A 25,054-nucleotide genomic window follows, 5' to 3' on the forward strand; every position below is an offset into this window, starting at 1 on the left:
AAAGAGAGGTAATTTGGTAACTGACCAAAAATATAGGTCATGTGGCATAAGCCTGACTCATCCTACGTACTTTAGACAAGATTTTTTTTTATTAAAGAAAATAAAGGTTTATCCTGCAATCACTATGCAAATTTGCAAAATATGTTAATATTTAACACACAACTACTGTACAGTGAAATACAAACCTGAAGAATAGGCAGAGATTTCAGCAGAGAATTTGTAAACTCCTGCCACAAGGCTTCTGTCATCAGCAACTGACCTTGAAGTAAGGTCAACATGATGTCACCTGCCAAGGTCGCAATCTGTGAAAAACAGAATGTAACTGAAAGACTAATGATGGTTATGGTCGCAATCTGTGAAACACAGATAACTGTAATACTTTATCATAGTCAAGGTCGCAAACTGTAATGACTGAAAATATAATTGTAATCAAGCTTCTATATGTAAAAATTACCAAATGTTTGATATCCAATAGCCAGTGATTAATAAATCAATGTGCTCTAGTGGCATCGTTAAACAAAACAAATTTTAACTTTTAACTTCAAAAGATAAAATACATAACAATTATGAACAATAACAATGGGTCATTAAGTAATATTTGTTTTACTGTTTCACCTAAAATGTTAAAGCTGAATGATACTAACCTTGTTTTCTCCGTCTGCCAGTCCGAAGGCGACAATCTCGTACATGGCGTCCGAGTCAAAGAGGAATCTCACTCGGACACAAGTGCGAGACTTGGGGTCAGAGGCTTCATTCACATTCAATGAACCCTATAAATAATATTTTGTTAAAATTAAAGGAAGGAAACGTTTTATTTAACGACACACTCAACACATTTTATTTAGTTATATAGCGTCAGACATATGATTAAGGACCACACAGATATTGAGAGAGAAAACCCGCTGTCGGCACTTCATGAGCTACTCTTTTCGATTAGCAGCAAGAGATCTTTTATATGCACCATCCCACAGACAGGATAGTACATACCACGCCCTTTGTTGCACCAGTTATGGAGCACTGGCTGGAACGAGAAATAGCCCAATGGGTCCACCGATGGGAATCGATCCTAGACCGACTGCGCATCAAGCGAAAGCTTTACCAATGGGCTACGTCCCGCACCACTTGTTAAAATTAAGTTACTATAGTCCATTTGCGTCAATCGATGACTTGGTATGTAACTTTATAATGAATAAACTGAAAATTCACATAAAAACATATTATTCAGTTTTAAACCAACTCAAATAACACTTTTTGAAAAAAAATTAAAGTAAATAAAAAAGGGTGGTTTTTTAAAAGAAATTACCATCAAATTGCATAGGTTAAATCTTCTGTTTTGATACAAGTATGAGTGCAACTGATAGAACAGCCAAACAAAAGCGTGCCCAATTCTACATTCAGTCTCTGTGTACTGCATTACTGATTACTTCAGTAAAGGAAAGGAAATGTTTTATTTAACGACGCACTCAACACATTTTATTTACGGTTATATGGCGTCAGACATATGATTAAGGACCACACAGATATTGAGAGAGGACACCCGCTGTCGGCACTTCATGAGCTACTCTTTTCAATTAGCAGCAAGGGATCTTTTATATGCACCATCCTACAGACAAGGTAGTACATACCATGGCCTTTGACATGCCAGTCGTGGTGCATTGGCTGGAATGAAAAATAGCCCAATGGGCCCACCGACGGGGATTGATCCCAGACCGACCGCGCATCAAGCGAGCGCTTTATCACTGGGCTACGTCCTGCCCTTGATGCATACATTTGGCTTCTCCAGCATTTTAGTTTCACACCCGAATTAAAAATGAGATTTAATCTATATAAATTGAGGGTAATTTGTTAAGAAACATTTTTGTTTACCAATATTTAATAATATGTTGTTATATGAATTTTAACTATGTTCATTAATAAATAATTTATAGAGTTGCATTGCAATTCATTGGTACCTTTTTCACACAGACTATAATAACATTTAATTTTTAGCCTTACATGTAGTTCATTTAATTAAAAAAAAAACAAAGACCACACTGTAAGTATGCTGTCGAATGTATGTATTTGGGTGAGACAGAAATATCAGTAATATCTCACAGTGCTATATCATCACCTGAATTATAGAGACCACACTGTAAGTATGCTGTCGAATGTTTGTGTTTGGGTGAGACAGAAATATCAGTAATATCTCACAGTGCTATATCATCACCTGAATTATAGAGGAGACCACACTGTAAGTATGCTGTCGAATGTTTGTGTTTGGGTGAGACAGAAATATCAGTAATATCTCACAGTGCTATATCATCACTTGAATTATAGAGACCACACTGTAAGTATGCTGTCGAATGTTTGTGTTTGGGTGAGACAGAAATATCAGTAATATCTCACAGTGCTATATCATCACCTGAATTATAGAGGAGACAACACTGTAAGTATGCTGTCGAATGTTTGCGTTTGGGTGAGACAGAAATATCAGTAATATCTCACAGTGCTATATCATCACCTGAATTATAGAGGAGACCACACTGTAAGTATGCTGTCGAATGTTTGTGTTTGGGTGAGACAGAAATATCAGTAATATCTTCCAACATCGCGTGATGACTCCCGGATCAGTTGATGATTTAGTTCGCCTGAAACAGAAAGCAATAATTACAGTAGTAAATTTATAATAATTATTAATCTTTGACAAATTAAATTATTAAAGGAAAAGATAAAGAAAACAATGCTGATGATTAAAAACAGCTGGACAATAAAAGCCATAGCTCAGAGGTAAAGACATATTTTATGTAAACCAAGCATTCCAAGAGTAGTGCTAAAAGCAATACATGTTCCCTACTAGTCCAAACAAATGTTTATACAGTGAAACCCCTCTAAACCGGACACCCTTGGGACCAAATAAAATGTCCAGTTTTCAGAGGTATCCAGTTTAGAGAGGTTACTTTCTGTACTGATTTTTAAAAAAGGACTATGAAAAATGTCCGGGGGTTTTGGAGGAATTCTGGTTTACAGAGGGTCCGGTTTTGGAGGAATTCCGGTTTACAGAGGGTCCGGTTTTGAGAAGTTTACTAAGTTCAAGGACATTAACTATCAAAGCCCAGTGATAATGCACTTGCTTGATGCGCGGTCAGTCTAGGATCAATCCCCATTGGGCTATTTCTCGTTCCAGCCAGTGCACCACGACTGGTATATCAAATGCTGTGGTATGTACTATCCTGTCTGTTGGACGATGCATATAAAAGATCCCTTTCTACCAATGGAAAAATTAAGCAGGTTTACTCTCTAATACTACTATGTCAGAATTACCGAATGTTTGACATCCAATAGCCTATGATTAATAAATCAATGTGCTCTAGTGGTGTCAATAAACAAAACATGGGTAAACTGCCATCGATGAAAGTCAAACTTGATTTGTAACAGTACATGATTAAGCTATTTTCAATTAACAGCAAGGGATCTTTTATATGCATCATCCCATCGACATGATAGTACATATCATGGCCTTTGTTACACCACTGGCTGGAACTGTAAGTAAATGATACCTATAGTAAATAATAGCAAAGAATCAACAACAACACTACAAACCAGTTAGAAAACAGTTTGATGAACTCTGAGATCAGAGGAAGGTGTAGATGATAGGGAAGACTGCAAACTGATTTCTCTACCATCGTCACTAGCTCACCAGCACTTCGTGACTGAAAATATAAACACACATCCACTGATTTCTCTACCATCGTCACTAGCTCACCAGCACTTCGTGACTGAAAATATAAACACACATCCACTGATTTCTCTACCATCGTCACTAGCTCACCAGCACTTCGTGACTGAAAATATAAACACACATCCACTGATTTCTCTACCATCGTCACTAGCTCACCAGCACTTCGTGACTGAAAATATAAACACACATCCACTGATTTCTCTACCATCGTCACTAGCTCACCAGTACTTCGTGACTGAAAATATAAACACACATTCACTGATTTCTCTACCAATGTCACTAGCTCACCAGTACTTCGTGACTGAAAATATAAACACACATTCACTGATTTCTCTACCATCGTCACTAGCTCACCAGCACTTTGCGACTAAAAATATAAACACACATTCACTGATTTCTCTACCATTTTGTTCAGTTCACCAGTACTTCGTGACTGAAAGCATAAACACACATTCACTGATTTCTCTACCATTGTGATTAGCTCACCAGCACTTTGCGACTGAAAATATAAACACACATTCACTGATTTCTCTACCATTGTGATCAGCTTGCAGTTACTACTTCTTGTAATCAGAAAAAAATGTACTTACGTAACACGTGACAACATTAAAAATAACCACATAAAAAATGAGAGCTCTCCAGAATTACATGTCTCCCCTACAGGTAAACTAATTCCATGAATAAAGAAATAATTTGTGAGGTAACATTCTATTAAAAAACAAAAAAAAAGGAGAACATTTTATTTATTTTTTCAAAAAAATAATAATTCTATGAACCAAGTTTGATTGATCTATGAGTTATGGATTCAAACATGAAAACTTAACAAGAGGTTGATGCCACTGTCATTGGCAAAGTCTTCGCCGTTTAAAGGGACTATCCTGAGTTTTCTGCTCTCGCAAGACTTCCATCTACCCCCCCCCCCCCCCCCCCCCCCCCCAAAAAATAAACACACACATCCTGCTTTTTCCTGTTTTTTTAAAAACATTATCTTGGTCAAACAGAACATTTCACCAAATTATCTATTCAATTTCAAAAATGGCGAAAACCAACTTTATTTTCCAACAAAATATCAATAATTACGTTAAATGTTTTTGCCAAATTGAAATAAAGTTTGCAAATTGTTTAAAAAATTTACAGTTGGTGAATTTGGTGAGAGGCAAAGCTGGCCTTGCTTACCATAACATGCTTTAAATATAGAGCATTACACCGAATGGTTACAAACTCAGTAATACTTATCTCCCTTTGTATGTAGGAGAATTTAAATGACATCAATATCATAATGGTAATATCTGAAATGGCTCTTCATAATTAAAGTTTGGGGTACAAATATTCATGCTGCTCAATGTTTTTTTTCACATTTTGATTTTGTCAAGACAAGACAAAAAAATAAGTCAAATGTGATGACTTTGTATATGACATTTACGGTGAGCTCCCACTGTAAGATGTGGGTTCTCACTAACGAAGCCTGACGACTACAATCACATATTAAATATATTTTCATGTTTACAATAACATTGTCTGTATGTCCTAATGTTTATAGTAGCCCAAACCAGGTTTTACCTTCCAATAATTTTGTAATTAATATGTATTGTAATTTTAATCATTACAATCTTACAGTGGCTGTCCTTAAACTTTTCCTGGAATATAAATAGAGATTATTATACGAGCTCAGACTTCTGAGAATTAAAAATTTGTGTAAACCATTTATTTGTACGCCAAAACAAATTTTGGTAACCCATTTCATTTTTAGGTAACCCATCATAAACAGGTAAATGATGTCAAAAATTCAATGCATGGATGAAAAATGGGTTAACCAAACTATACTTACGTGAGCAACACACGAATGAAACTATCGCTCTCGCAATTTTCATAGGTCCGGAGTTTGTGTGTTGTACTGAATTTACGAAACGAGTGTCAGGATTCTTGTATTGTCCGAGCAAGAACGAGGGTAATACATGAATCCTGACACGAGTTTTGTAAAATCAGTACAATTTACAGGCGAGAGTAATAATTTCTTTATTATTCACATGGGGGGGGGGGGGGGGGGGGGAGCGGGACGTAACCCAGTGGTAGCACTCGCTTGATGCATGGTTGGTCTGGGATCGAACCCTGTCGGTGACCCATTGGGCTATTTCTCACTCCAGCCAGTGCACCACGACTGATATATCACAGGTCGTGGTATGTGCTATCCTGTCTGTAGGATGGTGCATATAAATAATCCCTTGCTACTAATGGAAACATGTAGCGGGTTTCCTCTCTAAGACCATTTGAAAAAATTATCAAATGTTTGATATCCAATAGCCGATGATTAATAAATCAATGTGCTCTAGTGGTGTCGTTAAACAAAACAAACTTTAACTTTATTATCCACATTCTTTTTATGAATAACAAAGACCATGGATGTCAAAACATTTGAAACGTAACTAGAATACGACGAAATGACGTCATTTTGGTAAGCGATTACACAGAGCTAAATCTGGGGAAACCTGTATTATGTTATGACATCACTTCCCAAAATTATATCATTCGTTGTGCACGTGAAGTCATTATGACACACGTTTGTCATACTGGTTATATTTCCCGGTATATCTTGAACTATGTGGATAATAAATGCTTAAATCGACTTACTTCTCTACTGCACGTCAAAAACTGACAGGTCTGCCCGAATGAGAGACAAACGTGCACAGTCTCGCAGTAGTTCTCGTAGATTTTGGGGTCAAGCTGCTGGATGAAGGTCAAGGTTGACTGCCTTGTCTGGGCGTAGGTTTGACCCAGACTTTCATCGAAAACAATGGTAGCCAGAGAAGGTATCAGTCTCTCAGGCAAAATGCTGTATGCCTAAAATTATACAAAACAATAAAAGTTAGAAATTAGTTTAGTTTAACGGCACCACTAGTTCACACTGATCATCAGTTGTCAAATAGTTGGTAATTTTGACACATAGGGCACATTCAGCCAACCATTTGTGGCTAACTCTTGCTAGCCTGGGGCCTTATTCACCAAGCTCTCTTAGGCTCTGCTAGACAACAAAGCATCCTCTTTGCAAGTCTTTTAGCATTGCACTGCGAGATCGCAAAATTGCGAGAGTTTAGTGAATTAGGCCCCTGGTTTTTACGTTACCCTTTAAACCAAATAACAACTACTAGAACCAGTCAAAATAGTTTGTAAACATTTAGCTAACAAGAGTTCCGATGAGGTACATAATATGCCCGTCAAAAGTAGGTCGCATTTATAGTACACAAACCACCGACATCTCAAGTTATAATTGCATGCAAGGTTTGATGATCCTATATGAACTGATAAGGAACGTATGGCCCGGCATGCAAGGTTTGATGATCCTATATGAACTGATAAGGAACGTATGGCCCGGCATGCAAGGTTTGATGATCCTATATGAAGTGATAAGAAACATATGGCCCGGCATGCAAGGTTTGATGATCCTATATGAACTGATAAGGAACGTATGGCCCGGCATGCAAGGTTTGATGATCCTATATGAAGTGATAAGGAACATATGGCCCGGCATGCAAGGTTTGATGATCCTATATGAACTGATAAGGAACGTATGGCCCGGCATGCAAGGTTTGATGATCCTATATGAACTGATAAGGAATGTATGGCCCGGTATGAAAAGTAGGTCAGAACAAACATTTTAAAGACTGTAAAAGTGGAAGCCTGTATTCAGCAGCCAACTGCCTTAAGTGGCTGCTTTTACTACTCCTTTGTGTGGCCGCTTAAAGCAGGTTTCAATTTACATATAGGAGGATTTTTTTGCCAGGGTACTATGTCTGATCGGATTGGGATAATTAGCACGAGTATATCATACTTGGGATATGTTTTCAAGCCAATGAATGTACACCACTTCTAAGTTAATTTATTACAACAGACATATATTAAATATATATATTAGGAATGTTTTGTATAGAAATTGGGAATTTTCAATGACACTTTCTTTTGGGAAGGGACCCATCTTCAGACCCACAGAATGCTTCGATAAATCCCTGATAAAGCCTAAAATCATACAAAGCTTACAGCGAAGGACAATCGTACATGCTGTAAGTCTAATACCAAAAAATCCAATGAAATATAAATAGAGATTATCATATGAGCTTGTGTGTCGTATTTATTTTACAAAACAAGTGTCAGAATTCTTGTATTACTCAAACGAGAGCGAGGCTAATACATGAACCATCCAAAACTTTAGTAAAATCAGTATGACTCACGTGCGAGTATAGTAATAATTATTATTTTGGAAAACATTTTTGGTAATTTTCAGAAATGACATCTCTTCCCAAAATTCATTTTTTTCATTAGTACAGGTAGCAAGTGATCTTTTATATGCACCATCCCACAGACAGGATAGCATATACCACAGCTTTTGATATACCAGTTGTAGTGCACTGGCTGGAACGAGAATGGGAGTGTAAGAAACACACATATCACACAAATGTGTGTTACTATTGTGTGTTATAAAAAATGAATGATATTCTCACCAACGGGTATGTAAGAAACACATTATTACCAACCTGGTGAATATCTGGGTGTGTTGTACGCACCTCGTGGTGCGTATTGGTTACAAAATGACGTCATATCGGTAAGCAACGTAATCTTCCCTTACTTTAGCTCAGTGCATTCAAATGTTTCATTATGTTGGATTTAATGGTCTGATTTTACATTATTTGAAGGTGGGTAATAAATAAAATAACACACTAATTTTCGCTAGATATAATTTTCACGAAACTCGTGAACTTCCCATGGTATCTGACCTCACTTCTGTTCGGTCAGATACTAACATGGGATGTTCAGTCGTGTCATAAAAATGATATCTATTGAAAACAAGTGTAGTTAAACAGGATATTAAACAAGCTTCCATTTCGTATCATGTTTATGTTCCTAATGAAATACTTTTCAGCTGTCACAAGCTCTAGAGAGTGACAATGAACATTATTTCACGAGGGACATAAACATGATACTAAATGGTAGCAAGTTTAATATCCTATTTATTACCCATAACCGATCTTAATTTATATCACTCAACTCGTTTGGCTGACATTCCTGTAAAGTTGTAGTGCGCCAATCGATGACGTCACAAAGTGTTACGTCCCACTTGATGTTCTAGTGGGATGTTTCACTTTGATATGTACCAAGATATTTTTACCCATAGGTGTAATAATATTCTATATTACTCACAAGAGTGGTGGGTACCAATCGAAGCAGCTTGACCAGGTAGTTAGAAATGCCGACGTAGGTGAGTCGGTGCAGCGACAGGTGAGCCGGGCTGGTGTTTGGGTCCTGTGTTTTGCCGTGATGGTGGTAATCCAGCAGGCCGCTTATCACCTCAAAACTGTCGGACAGCTTCTCTACCTTAAAACAGATCAATTAGACACAAATAACAAACACAAACATTTTTAGTAATGACCAAACTCACAATATCTCTATTCAACTGTCTTAATAAAAAATCCACCAAGTCAAAATTGAACATAAAACAAACGTTCTGAGAGTACTACTAAAACAATACATGTCCCTTACAAGACCTAATACATTTTTGTAGCTTCTGAATTCAAGGGCCATAACTCTGTGAAAAATTGGTAAATTGCCATGAAAAGTTAACCTTGATCTGTAACAGTACATGAAGGCTATATACAGAATTTCAGCTCAATACCATGAGGCATTGCAAAAAAACAAGCCCGGAAAACATATTTTCGTATCTCCTAAGTTCATGGGCCATAACTCCGTCAAAATGGGCAAATCGCCATGAAAGTCAAACTTGATCTATTACAGTATGTGATAAACCTGTACACAGAATTTCAGCTCAATATCTTGAGGCATTATGAAAAAACACATCCTGAAAACTATATATGGAAAAGACAGACAGACAAACAGACACACAGATGGATAAAGACGAAACCTATAGTCCCCTCTGGACTAAAAAGAAATGTTTTGTTTGACAAATTGTGAATGCACTCAACATATTTTAATTACGGTTATTTGGCATTATACACGTTAAGAACCACAGAGATAATTAGAGAGGAAACCCGCTACCACCACTTCATGGGCTAATTTTAAGACATGACTAAACACAACAGTTCTATTAAGCATGTTCTTAAAACAAAAATAAATAAATAATAATAATAATAATAATACAAACAAACAAAAAACACCCCAAAAAGTGGAATTTTTAAAGATTGCCTAACTCACAATATCCCTATCAAGCATACCCTAAAAACCCCAAAAAGAAAACATCACAAGGTGAAATGTTTTAAGATGGCCTAATCATTATCAACCATGTACACTGGTGGCACCTAAGTCTGCGCACCTAAGCATTTGTTTCACCTCCACAGTACAATGCAACAATAAACGTGATACAACTAAAGTTATTTCAATTTTAATGTTTTTTAAACTCAAATAATGAGCGCATTTTTAGTGGGACCCCCCTGCATTTACTGGCCTGCATGACGGCACATAAGTCTGCGCAGCAAACATTAAAACAACCACTTCTGTCGCTAATGTTTACATAAAACAGCAACAAACAATGGATCCGACTTTTTAGAAGTTCTAAATAACAAATACTTCCTGTTATAGTTTGTTTCAGAAACATTTACATTGTGCAAATGAGATAAATATAAATGGTGTTCCATGCTCCTTAGTTGGACAACACAAAATGACAATATAAAAAAAAAAGCTAATGTAAAAATATTTGATCATTATTTACAAAAATTGTTTGTTATTAACTGTGTAAATGAGCACAAATAGTGTTCATTGGACATATAGGACAATCAATGATAATTTTGAAACAGACTATAGCTAAAATAGGCCATGCTGTAAGTGCAATCTTCAAAGTCTGTGTGCAGCCATTTTGCATTGTGTCACTCGGAGGGAAATTCAAGGTATGCTTGGATGTTTACGTCAACAGATAAAATAAGACATTCATTTCATTTATGGATTCATAAATTACAATAAGGTACATGTATGTATTGAAGCTTCTATGTAAATTTATGTAAGTTGATATGCAAGATTGATCATTACAACGTTGACAGACACGTGTTGACAGGTGATAGAAAAACACGTTGATCGAGGCTGGCAAAAGTATACTTTTAGTGCATTAATTCAGACTTTTTTTCAATAAAAGTGTTATCGACCAGTTTTATACATATATTCACAATCAAGATGTGTTGTTTTAACAACGGTTTTGTGAATTAAATTAACGTTGTTTGTTTGTTTACAAACATACCCCGACACCTGTTTCAAGACGTAATGTAACGTCATTAACGTGCGCAGACTAAGGTGACATGATGGTACTTTAAAAAAAATATTTACCACCAAAAAACAAAAAAGATAAAACAAAAAAGTACAAATTTTCAAGATGGTTGAATTCACATCCCTATCAAGCATGTTCTAAAACAAACCCAAAAACCCACCACAAAGTGAAACTTTTAAAGAAATATTTTACTAAAAAAAAAAAAAAAAAAAAATATTCAAGATGGCTGAACTCACAACATCCCTAGCCGCGTCTGCCGTGTCCTGCCACACGTCCTTCATGATGACCTTGAGCATGACGGCGAGGACATGATGCAGCAGCTGCAGCACCTCAACAACCACGTTCTCACGCTCGCACCGCAGCAGGGGCAGTACTGTGTGCGTGACGAGCACACAGAACCGCGGCAGCGTCATCTGCTGGTGCTGGAGACTCGGACTCTCGTCAATGTCCGTCTCCTCTGGGGAACTGCCCACGTCCGGTTCCAGGCCCACACTCGATGCTCCAGATACAGTTCTGAGAAAAAACCAGCATATTCACTAATTAATGTATTCTTTATTGTTTTCATTCGCTGATGATAAAATGTATTTATCCTGCAAGCACAGTTTGTATTGGCTGATTGTTTGTTTGTTTGTTTTGCTGTGGCAAACGAGTAGCCAGTCATATATTTTTAAATCAATATCACATGTATGTGTGTTATTGCAAATAATTAAAGTTTGTTTTGTTTAAAAACACCACTAAAGTACATTGGAGAAAACTTGAGTGTTTTCTCTTTTATAGATACATTACCTGTCCTCAAGATTCATCCCGCCCGGGCCTCCCCGCTTCCTGTTCTCCGTGCGATGCACTCATGGAAAAAGAAGGAAGTTACAGTCATGTGACCGGAACTAGAGAGCAGTATACAGTAGAAGAATTTAGGCCATCCCATTGGCTGTTGGGATGTTCGGACCAGACCACTTGCGTGGGGGGGAGGTGCACTTGTTTGAGGACAGGTAATGTATCTATAAAAGAGAAAACACTCAAGTTTTCTCCATTTCTATAGACATTACCTGTCCTCAAACAAGTGCAGCATTCAACAGATGGTGGTGGGTGCCGAGATCCGTAGATGCTTGTGATAACTCCCCAACCGGAAAGAGGCTGACTAGTGGAAGAATAAGGCCAACCTTGGTAAACCCTCCTCCTAGGGATGCCCGTCACAGACCAATGCAGGTGATGTTAGTAACAACAACCAGAATGGTGGCATCCGTCAGCAGTGGCAGGTACGGCTCCTAGAACACATGAACCAGGAGGCGGAAGCCACATCTCATGCTGGTTCTGACAGGGTGGGAAGACGTAGCCACCAGGGATGCAGGTGTTAGGTAACCCTCACGTATTGAAGTGTTATAGTTTTTCAATAACAAGCGACAACCTAATGAGGTGCATCCGTCAGAACATTGAACAAAACAAGACCCCCGAATGTTTTCTGTCTAGTACACCAAAGATCTGTTAGTTCAATAACGACAACCAATAACCACATGCAGTGAAGAGTTAAGGTTATCGAGACAAAAGTTCCGGCACCAGTGCGTGAACTGTGCAAAAGAACAAAAGTCTAAGCAATCCTCACCTGTCGATTCGGTGGACATCTCGGTATGCAGCCCAGAATCAGACAGACATCAACGGCGACAAGGATGGCTTGTATTCAACAGAGTCTGTGCAGCAACAACCGGACCCAGATGATGGAACCCCTCAACGTCTTCTGTGGAGACATCCCTCAGATAATAGTTGGCGAAGATGGAGTCCGTCGCCCAGAAACAGCCAGTGATGATGTGCTGAATGGATGTGTTGCAATGCAGGGACATCGTGGCAGCCAAGGCACGGAGTTCATGCGGATTGGAAGCAGACGGAGCAGGTAAACCCTCCTTCTGATAAGCGGTCAGGATAGAAGACCGGATCCAGGTGGCCACCGTGTTCTTGGTAATATCCCTCAACCGACTCTGGTTACAGGAAAGGAAAAGTCTTTTACGATGTTGTCGAAAAGATCTGGTCCTCTCGATGTACTGGTGCAGGGCTCTAACAGGGCACAACGCCAAGTCCTCAACGTCCGCCGGACCAACGATAGAGGAGAGGGCCTGCACAACATACGAGCGAGGCGCTTGGTCTGGTAACTGATTCTTTGCAATAAAGTTCATGAGTAACCCCAAGTTGACTGCACGCCGATCTCGGTGAAAAACGTACCAAATCGACATCAAGAGCATGAAGTTCTGAGACACGAGCAGCCGTGGCGAAACCGAGTAAAAACACCGTCTTCCGTGTCAAATCTTGCAGGGAAGAGGACTCGATCGGCTCATAAGGTGCGGTCGATAACGCTCGTAACACCAAATTCAGGTCCCATCTTGGTGGCCGAAACCGGTGTACTTGATCTTCAAGGCGAAAACCTTTGATCATTTTATGGATCTCAGGAATACCCGATAACTTCGTTCCAGTAGTTACATCACGAACAGTAGCGATGACCGAAACGTACCCAGCGATGGTAGACCCCTTCAATCGTAAAGTGGTCCGCAGATACAGCAAAAAATCAGCAAGACGAGGTATCTGTATCGTCTGAGGTTTGAGTTTTTTTTCTAACACACCATCGGTGAAAGCAAAGCCATCTGACGTTGTAAGCCGCAGTAGTAGATGATCTGTGCGCTTTCAAAATGGCCGCCGTAGACTGTGAAGAAAAACCTTTCTTCCTCAAACTCTTGGAGATAAAGTCCACGCGTGCAGTTGGAACAACTGCGGACGTGGATGGTACAGTCTTGACGTGGGATGCAGCAACAGATGATCCCAGTCTGGCAGCGGTAAAGGATGTGGATCGGCAAGACGTATTAGATCTGGATACCACATCCTGGATGGCCACATCGGAGCAATGAGCAACAGGCGACAATGGTACAGCTGAAACCTCTGAAGCACCCTTGGAAGGAGGATTGGTGGAGGAAAAGCGTACGCGTCCATCTGTTCCCAGCTGATGGCCAATGCGTCGAGATCCAGAGCTTCGGGATCCGGCACCGGAGACACGTAAACCCTCAGCTGATGGTTGAATCGTGTGGCGAAAAGATCGATGTTTGGTGTCCAAAGTCTGTCGCACACCCATCGAAACGCTTCCGGATGGAGCATCCACTCCGTCGGCTGTGGAGACGACGGCCGGGACAATGTGTCGGCTAGTACATTGCAAACCCCTGGAATATGACGAGCCCGAAGTTGCAACGGAATTTCGTCGACCAGCTTGTAGAGACGATAAGTCAACTGCAGCAGACTGCTGGAGTGAGTTCCGCCCTGACGATTGATGTAAGCCGCCGCGGTCGTACTGTCTGTGGCCACCATGAGAGAGGCTTCCGTCAACATCTGTCGCCAATAAAGGATAGCGTAGTAGACTGCCAACAACTCTAACAGGTTGATGTGGAGTCCGAGTTCGCCGGGAGACCACAGCCCTGAAGTAGTCTGGTTGCTTAGATGGGCTCCCCAACCTTCCAGTGACGCGTCGACGAATAGGTGATGAGTGGCTATGAAGGCCCGCATAGAGACACCTTCTAAGACGTTCGATCGGAGCTGCCACCACTGCAGGCTGGAGCGTAGATCGTCTGGAAGTGAGATGATCAAGTCCGGATTGTTGAAACGAACAAACGGGTTGAGAAACATCTGCAAGCGCCGCAACTGGAGACGACCTCTGAGTGTCAAATCCTGGGCAGAAGTGAGGAGACCCAGGAGACTCTGCCAACCGCGGAAGGTCATTGGAGCGGTGAGGGCTATGACAATCATGGTCTGGATCTTCTCCCAACGGTCTAAAGGAACTTGAACGAGGCCCAGGTCGGGTCGAAGCCAAGCGCCTATGAACTGTAGAGACTGTGTGGGAGCCAGTCGAGATTTCTCGATGTTGATAATCCAACCCAGCTGCTTGAGAAAGTCCATGATGAAGGCAACATGTGCAGTCAGCCCTGTCTTGCTGTGACACCTCATCAGGCAATCGGCGAGGTATGGGTAAAAGGATATACCTCTGCGATGCAGGAAGCGTGACATCGGAGTCGTGATTCTGGTGAACAGCCATGGCGCTATGGATATCCCAAAGGGCAGGACTGTCCATTCGTAATGCCGACCCTGTAGCACAAACCGTAGGTAGTGATGGAAATCGGCATGCATCGGAACGTGCAGGTAGGCGTCCTTGAAATCTAGCGAGGCAAGCCAATCCCCCGGTCTGATCACGGCTATGATATCTCGCAACGTTAACATCTTGAAGGTCGGAGGAGACAGATAGTGGTCGTTGAAGACCGCCAAGTTGTGAATCATTCGCAGCTCTGGAGAATCATTCTTTGGTACGAGAAAGATGTCCGAGTAAAATCCGGGTGTTAAGTGTACTTCCGAAATGCTGCGAACGGCTCCCTTCTCCACCAGCTTGTTGACGGACTCCTGTAGAACCTTGACTTGCGCAACGGAATGCCGCGGTTCTCGAGGTGAAGTGGTCAATGGAGGGATGGCAGACAATTGCAGACGATACCCTGTCTTCAAGATCGACGTGACAAACGGATCTTGGCAAAGTGTCTGCCAGTTTCGCCAATAACGGCGAAGTCGACTTCCGACCATGGATCTTCCGACCGGTGTGGTACACACCAGAAGCGTCAAAACCGAATCGTTGTTCTGGTTCAAAATCAGGGGCGGGCGTAGGTTGAAGCAATCTGAGCAGTCCACGATCTGTTGGCTGGCGTCAACGTCGACCAGGCTTCCCCTGGGTCCGAGCTGGCGGACCGGATGGTCGTCTGACCGGAAACCTTCGAGAAGGTTGACCTCGAAAGGAACCTCTCCAGCGTTTAGATGGTGGTTGTGGTGTGAATGTAGACTTCCGCTTTGTAGATTCCAACGTCGAAATAAGTTGCAACGCTTTGACAGTTGCTGTCGACTGTTGGTCCTTATCATTGGCCTTCACCACCTCAGAAATTTTGCCTGCAAACAGCTTCGTTGCGGACCACGGTTGAGCTAACAGCTCCTTCTTATGCTGGAAATCCAAAGTGGATTTCTTTAAATAAGCCTGGCGACGATATTGCATTAACATCGAGGACATCGAAGTCACCGAAGACGTCAGGAAAGCTAGCATCTGCGCCGATTGCTGAAACAGCGCGTAGCACCGTGCATCTTTTGCCTGGGTGGCCATCGCCGCAAGGAAAACGTCCAAGTAAGATAATACAAACAAGCAACGTCTCTGGGCAGTATCCATGGCTTGTACTTGTTTGTCCGTCAAATCCACGGTTGACGACTTCCCAAGACGGTGAACATCTTCATCCAAGGACGGAGCTACATCTGTAAAGGTCATGTCAAACACCGGATACATACGGTGACCCCAAGTCGGGAAGGCGACGAAAGACGCTGTGTCTTTAAAAGTGCGGTCTAAATCCGTCGCCACCTCGGATACGAGTGTACCGGCAGCCAAGGAACGGATCACCACATCTTCCGGAGGGACATCAGTCGCTATCATCGGTGTCGGTCCCTTCTTGGACGGCGTTGGTGGATGTGGCAAGGACGGCAACATGTCATAGACTGCCGCCAAGCAATCCCTCATATTCATATGGTCAGAAGATTCAGTCTCATCAATGACGGAAACCGCTGTAGGCGCTGCATCCCCAAAGTCTCGAAGCACTCGAGCACAGGCTAATCGATCCGCCGAAACAGAATTCACTGGTGAACCGGACCGTGGACGGTCCCGTCGAGAACCCTCTGAAGCGTCAATAGAAGGTCTGCGCTGCCGATCCACGGAACCCGTAGGGAGACGTGCAGGTCGTGGGGAACGGCTACGAGCCCGGCTCCGGTCCCGGCTCCGCTGCGCCGAAGATGACTTTGAAGATCGGTGATCCTTGGAGGCCGTGGAACGCCTAACTGATTGAGTCGGCTTGTCAGAGGGCTGCGTAGGAACTGCAGGCCTGTCATCTGAAGTCTTGCATCCTGGAGCCGCACCCCCCGAAGAGGGGACTTGAACCGGACCTGGCCCCAAACCCGCCGGTTGTGGTAAGGCCGCCATTGACGCCATAGTCTCTTTCAGCATAGTAGGTAGCATCGAACGTAATACATCTGCTATGGAGTCCGCAATTGACGGCGAAGATTCCACTTTCTTGGCTCTCGCCGACAGCACCTTCAAGTAAGCCGCGAACTCGACAGTAGACAGGCCCGAACACAGGTCGCATCTCGAAGAGAGGCTACAAGGAACATGGCAACCCGGACATAATTCATGAGGGTCGCCGCCTGCAGTGAACTTCTTACAGCGTAGGCACGCTCGTACCTGTCGCTGAACATTAACATCTGACATGATAATAAGTTTTCAATCTGTGAAAGAGAAAGAAAAGAAACCATGACACAAACACAAAGCCGGTCAACAAAGACGCCATTTTGCAAATGGCGTCCGACACAACAACCGGCAATATAATAACATTTCATGTAATTAACACTTGGCAAGTCAAGCGAAATACGCGAAACATACGAAAGCTAACGAAAGCTAACGAATAAGGTAAAAAAAAAACAAAAAAAACATTCCACCCAACACAAAGCCAGTCAATACAGACGCCATTTTGCAAATGGCGTCCGACACGACAACCGGCAATATAACAACATTTCATGTAATAAACGCTTGAAAGTCAAGCGAATACGCGAAAAGAAACATACGAAAGCTAACGAAGCTAACGAAATTTAAGGTGAAAAACATTTCACCCAAACACGAATACAAAACCAAAGGTCTTATAAAAAAAGTTGACTCCAAACAGAGCCAAACAAAAGACGTCCAGACCCTTTCGCAAAGAGAAAAAGAAGGAAGTTACAGTCATGTGACCGGAACTAGAGAGCAGTATACAGTAGAAGAATTTAGGCCATCCCATTGGCTGTTGGGATGTTCGGACCAGACCACTTGCGTGGGGGGTAGGTGCACTTGTTTGAGGACAGGTAATGTCTATAGAAATGATTTATTAATCATCGGCTATTGGGTGTCAAACATTTGGTAATTCTGACATATAGTCTTAAGAGAGGAAACCAGCTACATTTTTCATTCAGTAGCAAGGGATCTTTTATATGCACCATCCCACGGAATGCACATACTTTGATATACCAGTCGTGGTGCACTGGTTGGAATGTGAAATAGCCCAATGAGCCCACCAATGGGGATCGATCCTAGACTGGGCTACGTCCTGCCTCTTGGCTGATTATGATGACCAATTAAACTAAACACATAAACATATACTAGCAGATTATAACTTTGACGTCATGTAAATGTGACGTTACATGTAAATACATTATAAATTTGTTAAATTTATAACTGAACTAATAGTTTTTCCACTTAATTATTTCATGGATTACATGATACAAATAATAACCAGTTAATGTCGTAGGATGTCCACTTTATCCTGTTCAGTCCAAATGGGAAATTTTGCTTGGCAAGCCTCGTGGAATTTCCCATTCTTACTTTCACAAGATAATGCTGATATCTTATGTCTTTATCTAGTTATTCTCTATTTATGCGAAAATAGTGTTAAAAAACTAGAATGGCAAAGCTCAAATGTCATATGCTAAACAGTGACAAAAATATATCAACGCACATAAATGCTAGTGATTTTTGGGGTTAAGAAATTAGAAAGTATTAGTCCAACAGCAGATTCTTTTAGCATTTTGTAATACATTCCATAACCCCATTTCATTTGTTGTTCAAATCAGTTTACATTCACTGTAATAACAATTTTAAAGAAAATCAGATTTTGTTTGTTTTAGAAAAAACTAAACAATATCCCCCACATAAAAAGAAAATAAATAACAACAATAAAACACCATGAAATTGGAATAATGATAAGCATATTGTTTTCTGATTTGCCGACATATATCAGTGGTAACATTTGCCAAAAAGACCAAAGTGTTTAAGAATTACCATTTTAGACAACTACTACTCAGAGGCGTATCTAGGGGGAAGGCCCCAGCGGCCCGGGCCCCTACTAAATTTGGCAACAATTATAATTTTATTATAGTATATTAATTTTTATTTTGTTACAATCCCCCTCCAAACCTCTCCCAAATTTTCTTGGCATTCCGCCTCAAGTTATTAGGGGCCCCCCTAAATGGATTTTCTGGATCTGCCACTGCTACTGTAACAATAACTACTATTATTATTACTACCACTGCTATTAACCGATACTCTAGACATAGCAATGATCAGTTCGCACCACTGACTGCCAACAACTACTATTATTATTACTACCACTGCTATTAACCGATACTCTAGACATAGCAATGATCAGTTCGCACCACTGACTGCCAACAACTACTATTATTATTACTACCACTGCTATTAACCGATACTCTAGACATAGCAATGATCAGTTCGCACCACTGACTGCCAACAACTACTATTATCATTACTACCACTGCTATTAACCGATACTCTAGACATAGCAATGATCAGTTCACACCACTGACTGCCAACAACTACTATTATTATTACTACCACTGCTATTAACCGATACTCTAGACATAGCAATGATCAGTTCACACCACTGACTGCCAACAACTACTATTATTATTACTACCACTGCTATTAACCGATACTCTAGACATAGCAATGATCAGTTCACACCACTGACTGCCAACAACTACTATTATTATTACTACCACTGCTATTAACCGATACTCTAGACATAGCAATGATCAGTTCGCACCACTGACTGCCAACAACTACTATTATCATTACTACCACTGCTATTAACCGATACTCTAGACATAGCAATGATCAGTTCGCACCACTGACTGCCAACAACTACTATTATTATTACTACCACTGCTATTAACCGATACTCTAGACATAGCAATGATCAGTTCGCACCACTGACTGCCAACAACTACTATTATCATTACTACCACTGCTATTAACCGATACTCTAGACATAGCAATGATCAGTTCACACCACTGACTGCCAACAACTACTTCGTTAACAATAGTTCCATTATTATTACTACTAACAATCATTTATTAATCTTTTATGAGATGTGCTGTACAAATTTAGTATTAAACTGCTTAATTTAATTTTTAAAAATCACAATTCTTCAGTCTTAGTTCAAGATTTCATGTCAAGTAAACAAACAAAATACCTGTCTGAAGAATTAGGGCTGTCTTGATCACGCCCATCACCACGGTGACGAGCATCGCTCCAACCAATCACAGTGGGTCTCGGATCGGAGGAGTGCACTGATTGGTTAGAACTGCCAGATGGTGAAAATGTTGTGGAGGTAGAGGAACAGAAATCTGGAATACGTAAACTTGTATCATTGAAACAGGAATTCCATGCAGTTAAATGTCTCGTCTCCCATCAGGCCACACTAGTTCATCAACAACACCGTCTTTCTTTTAGTGTCAGTTATACAAATCTATGCAAACCACCAATCGGTTATATGTGAACCATTAAACCTTCTGAAAAAGTTAGTTTGTTTTGTTTAATGATACCACTAGAGCACACTGATTTATTGATCATCGGCTATTGGAGGTCAAACATTTGGTAATTTTGACATATAGTCTTTACAGAGAAAACCTGGTATATTTGGGTATATTTGTCCATTAATAGCAAAGGATCTTTTATATGCACCATCCCACAGACAGAATAGCATATACCATGGCCTTTGATATACCAGCCATGGTGCACTGGCTGGAACGAGAAATACACTGGCATCTCACAGCACATACCATGGCCTTTGATATAGCCCAATCCTAGACCGACTGTGCATCAGGCAAGTATTTTACTACTGGACTACATCTCACCTCTACACATTCTGAAAGTTACTTTACCAACCCGTATCAAAGAAACTATTCTCAATAAAATATTGCATGTTAATATTTCATTCTGCTTAAATTTCATTATCAGCTGGAAATAATGTTCTTAAGTAAGCAAATAAGTAACTTGTTTAACATGCTCATATACCACTTAGGGTTTTGGTGTGTACAACACAGGGTCTTGGTAGTTTATCTATTTTTGGTGTATACAACACAGTGTCTTGGTAGTTTACCTATTTTTGGTGTATCAGTGTCCTCGCTGTGTGAAAATTAAAGGAGGGCGGCCAGTCGGCACCACACCCTAAAACCCCCACCAATAAACGAAAAGCAAAAAAAAAAAAAAAAAAGGGGGGGGGGGGGGGAAGTAGTTTGGTTATCATATTGTTGTGTGTTGGTAGACTTTGAGAAAAGGCATACTCCTTATTTTGCCTACAAAAAAGTGCAAAGGGGTTTATAAAAAAAACCTTGTCTTTTAATTGAACCGAAGATGATATCGGTCTGACATTCACAGGCAGTTCCGGTTTTGCTGGACCGATCAAAGTTTTAATATTATAATTTTTAATAAAGATTTCAAGATATACGAAGTTTCGTTTTTGTAAAGGCGGTGTATATATTATTTGGCACTCAAGATAAATGATTTTAATGATAAACACTACCACTTCCGTTGTTTTTATAAGCGTTCATATCCCCTCAAAATGAAAAGTTTACAATATTTTATAAAGAACTGCTGAATAAACAGAATAACAGAAAGTAAAAATCATCAGTTTCAACCAATTATATCTGCAACTGAGGACAAAATATCAAACGATAGTTAGTGGAAACAAAAGACAGAATGACCGTTCTGATCATGTGACAAATTTGGTGTCAAATAAGAGGGTTTTTTTCAATCGGAGATTGCCGAATCCGTAAAAAATTAAATGTTTTCATTGCTTACATGAAATATAACTTTTATTGTGTCTATCAAACATACAAATGGATACAGATATTGGACAAAATAGAGGCTGTTAAAAATACTGTTAAATTACGTTACGGTAACTGTCGTAAATTTTCGTCAATTGCTTTTTCGTACACAACGTGGCTTGTTTCCGTTGATGTCCAGTGTGTAGAAAAAAGTGCATTTGGAAATAGGTGCTGGAACATAAAGAGGGGCGCTCAAAAATAAAGGAGGGCGGGGAACGTGAAAGGAGGGTGGCAAAATGGAATAGCGGGGCGGGGCGCCCCGCTTAAATGGAACAGCGAGAACACTGGTGTATACAACACAGGGTCTTGGTAGTTTACCTATTTTTGGTGTATACAACACAGGGTCTTGGTAGTTTACCTATTTTTGGTGTGTACAACACAGGGTCTTGGTAGTTTACCTATTTTTGGTGTATACAACACAGGGTCTTGGTAGTTTACCTATTTTTGGTGTGTACACCACAGGATCTTGGTAGTTTACCTATTTTTGGTGTATACAACACAGGGTCTTGGTAGTTTACCTATTTTTGGTGTGTACAACACAGGGTCTTGGTAGTTTACCTATTTTTGTTGCACACACCACAGGATCTTGGTAGTTTACCTATTTTTGGTGTATACAACACAGGGTCTTGATAGTTTACCTATTTTTGGTGTATACAACACAGGGTCTTGATAGTTTACCTATTTTTGGTGTATACAACACAGGGTCTTGGTAGTACTTCATCCTGGCGTGAAGACTCCGTGTAAGATCAGTCAGCGTTCGAGCAGCATGTGTGGCGAGGACTTTATCATCATCGGAAGGCAGACTCAGTAAGGACAGCAAACTCTGTAAAAAAACAACCCAGAAGTGAACAACACGTGTAGCTAACGTGAACTCTTACAGTGGCAGGTTGCACGGCACAATACTTCACGAGAACTGTTGTTCTGTTCGCGTGTCGGTTACGCAACTTTAAATTCATAAGAAGCGCCAATCGGTAAGTTATAAGGTGAACAATTACATTCTAAAATTAAAAGTATCATATATCAGTAATGAAAGTGAAAATCAGTTTGATTTTAAATACATTTGAACCACCAATGTAGCACAGAACCGTAGTTCAAGTGGTTTAGAATTAGGTAGGCTTGACTCATCGGTTATGAGAACTATATTCACTAAACTGAACAATCGGTTACCTAAGTAAAACTCACGTTAATTGACTTCTGGTTACCTACAAGTTTGAAATATTGTCCCCTGAGGTTGGCTTTATTTGTAAAGTCCTTCGGGATATGGCTCGTCATTCATATTGACCCAGGTGAGTAGAACATTGAGGAAAATAGACAATAACTACCAATAATGGCCTGAATAAAAGAATCCTCGTAAAGAGGTCCAAAACTGAGTACAAAACATTTTCTGTAACTCTGTACCTAAATTAAAGTTTGTTTTGTTTAACAACACCTCTAGAGCACATTGATTTATTAATCATTGACTATTGGATGTCAACATTGAGTAATTTTGATATATAGTCTTAGAGAGGAAACCAACTACCATTTTCATGTGATCTTTTATATGCACCATCCCAGACAGGATAGCACATACCACAGCTGTTGATATATCAGTTGTGGTGCACAGGCTGGAATGAGCTGCTCCTCAGAGTACAGTTACTGTTATGGTAGCCATGAGAAGAAACCTACCATAAATCCTGAAATAGGCTTCTACAAGTATTTATTTTCGCAATGCTGAGACACTGGCAGTTCGATATTCAGTAACAGTGGCAGATACAGGGGGGTGGGAGGTTAGGGAGTTTAAACAACCCCCTTTGGCTTCCATATAATTTTAATTTTTTTTACTAGAAACACTCACATACCGCTCAGTGAGATATGTGGATCTGCAGGCATGCAGAGATAACAACCCCCCACTATTCAAAATTCTAGATCCACCCCTGAGTAAGGAGTAAACCCCCCTTAAGATTTGTGCCAGCACAGATGTGTCACTACTTGATATAGAGAATAACTAGTTAGTGACGTTGGATATCGGCTTTATCCTGTGATGATAAGAAAGAAATTCTGCGAGGCTTTGCCGAGTGAAATTTCTCATTCAGCCTGAACACGATAAAGCCGATATCCTATGTCATTAACTAGTTATTATTTTTATACTGCAGTCCACAAAAATTAAGAGGAAATTCTAAAACAATTTTTCTGTTATTTTACCTACATTGTACAATGACCTATAGTAAATAATTTCAGTTTGGTTTGACATAAGAAGAAAAGTAAAAGTGTTTTGGAAATAACAGAAAATGACAAATTGTGTGTGCAATTAAAGGGACATTCCTGAGTTTTCTGCATTGTAAGATGTTTCCGACTAATAAAATATTTCTATGATTAAACTTACATATTAAATATATTTTCATGTTTAGAACATAAGTGTCTATATATTCAATGTGTTTCTGGTCATCTTAATATTTCTAAGAAACCCAAACTGGATTTTGTCTTCAAATAATTTCGTATGTACAAAAAAAAATTATTTTAGGAAATAAAATGAAATTTAACCTAGTACAAATAGAACGATCAGAAACACGTTCAATATACGGCCACTAATATTTTACCCAGAAAAATATATTTGATATCTAATTACAATCGTTAAAAGGTCTCTGTTAATCAACAATGTCTTAACAATTGCAGCAAACTCAGGAATGTCCCTTTAAAAAAATTATTAGGTTTAGAAATAAATAAAAGTGTAATACATACCATAGTAACAAAACTGAAATTATTTACAATTTTTTTTTTTTATAAAAGGATGGGACGGACTATAGAGGTCAAAAGAATGATTTTGTAATATATCTACGCATATGAGATCAAAAGTCATAATCTGCTAGTATATATGTTTATGACTTCACTTTAATCGGTCAGCATAATCGGCCAGTAGAAACAGTGGTTGCAGGATAAAAGAAAATAACACTTTGTTTGATGATTACCTTAATGATACTTGGCCGCTGCAGGAATACTTCGGCGGGAAAGTCTTGAATGACGACGTCACTGAGAAACTCGCTGGCACTGATAAGTAGACTGATGTCTTTACTCTGTAGAGACCTGTAAATACACTTTGTTTTGTTTAACGACACCACTAGAGCACACTGATTCCTAATCATCAGCTTGGATGTCAAACATTTTTTGTAATTCACACACACACACACACACATATAGTTTTACAAGAAACCCAGTGTTTGAAATAAGCACTTGTCCGTTTGTCCTGACAAGTGAAAATCTGTCATTTCGAGCAATCAAAAATATGGTCTTGTACTTGAATAACATTTATTTGGACAAGTAAAACTACTGGTGGACACGTAGATTTCCT

General features: G+C 40.0%; 1 protein-coding gene across 1 annotated transcript in view; it reads right to left on the reverse strand.

The window, feature by feature from the left end:
• The window catches only part of LOC121388202 (rotatin-like), a 75,285-nt gene that overhangs the window by 45,239 nt on the left and 4,992 nt on the right, over positions 1-25,054 (reverse strand). Inside the window, exons 6-15 of the mRNA XM_041519470.1 lie at positions 24,675-24,789; positions 22,408-22,552; positions 20,094-20,247; positions 11,213-11,489; positions 8,909-9,082; positions 6,347-6,556; positions 3,580-3,689; positions 2,501-2,627; positions 645-770; positions 186-302 (exon numbers count right to left, since the gene is read on the reverse strand). Coding sequence (XP_041375404.1) covers positions 186-302; positions 645-770; positions 2,501-2,627; positions 3,580-3,689; positions 6,347-6,556; positions 8,909-9,082; positions 11,213-11,489; positions 20,094-20,247; positions 22,408-22,552; positions 24,675-24,789 — 1,555 coding nt within the window. The remainder of the gene's footprint in view (positions 1-185; positions 303-644; positions 771-2,500; positions 2,628-3,579; positions 3,690-6,346; positions 6,557-8,908; positions 9,083-11,212; positions 11,490-20,093; positions 20,248-22,407; positions 22,553-24,674; positions 24,790-25,054) is intronic.

Source organism: Gigantopelta aegis, chromosome 14 (genome assembly GCF_016097555.1).
Source record: "Gigantopelta aegis isolate Gae_Host chromosome 14, Gae_host_genome, whole genome shotgun sequence".
NCBI lineage: Eukaryota > Metazoa > Mollusca > Gastropoda > Neomphalida > Peltospiridae > Gigantopelta > Gigantopelta aegis.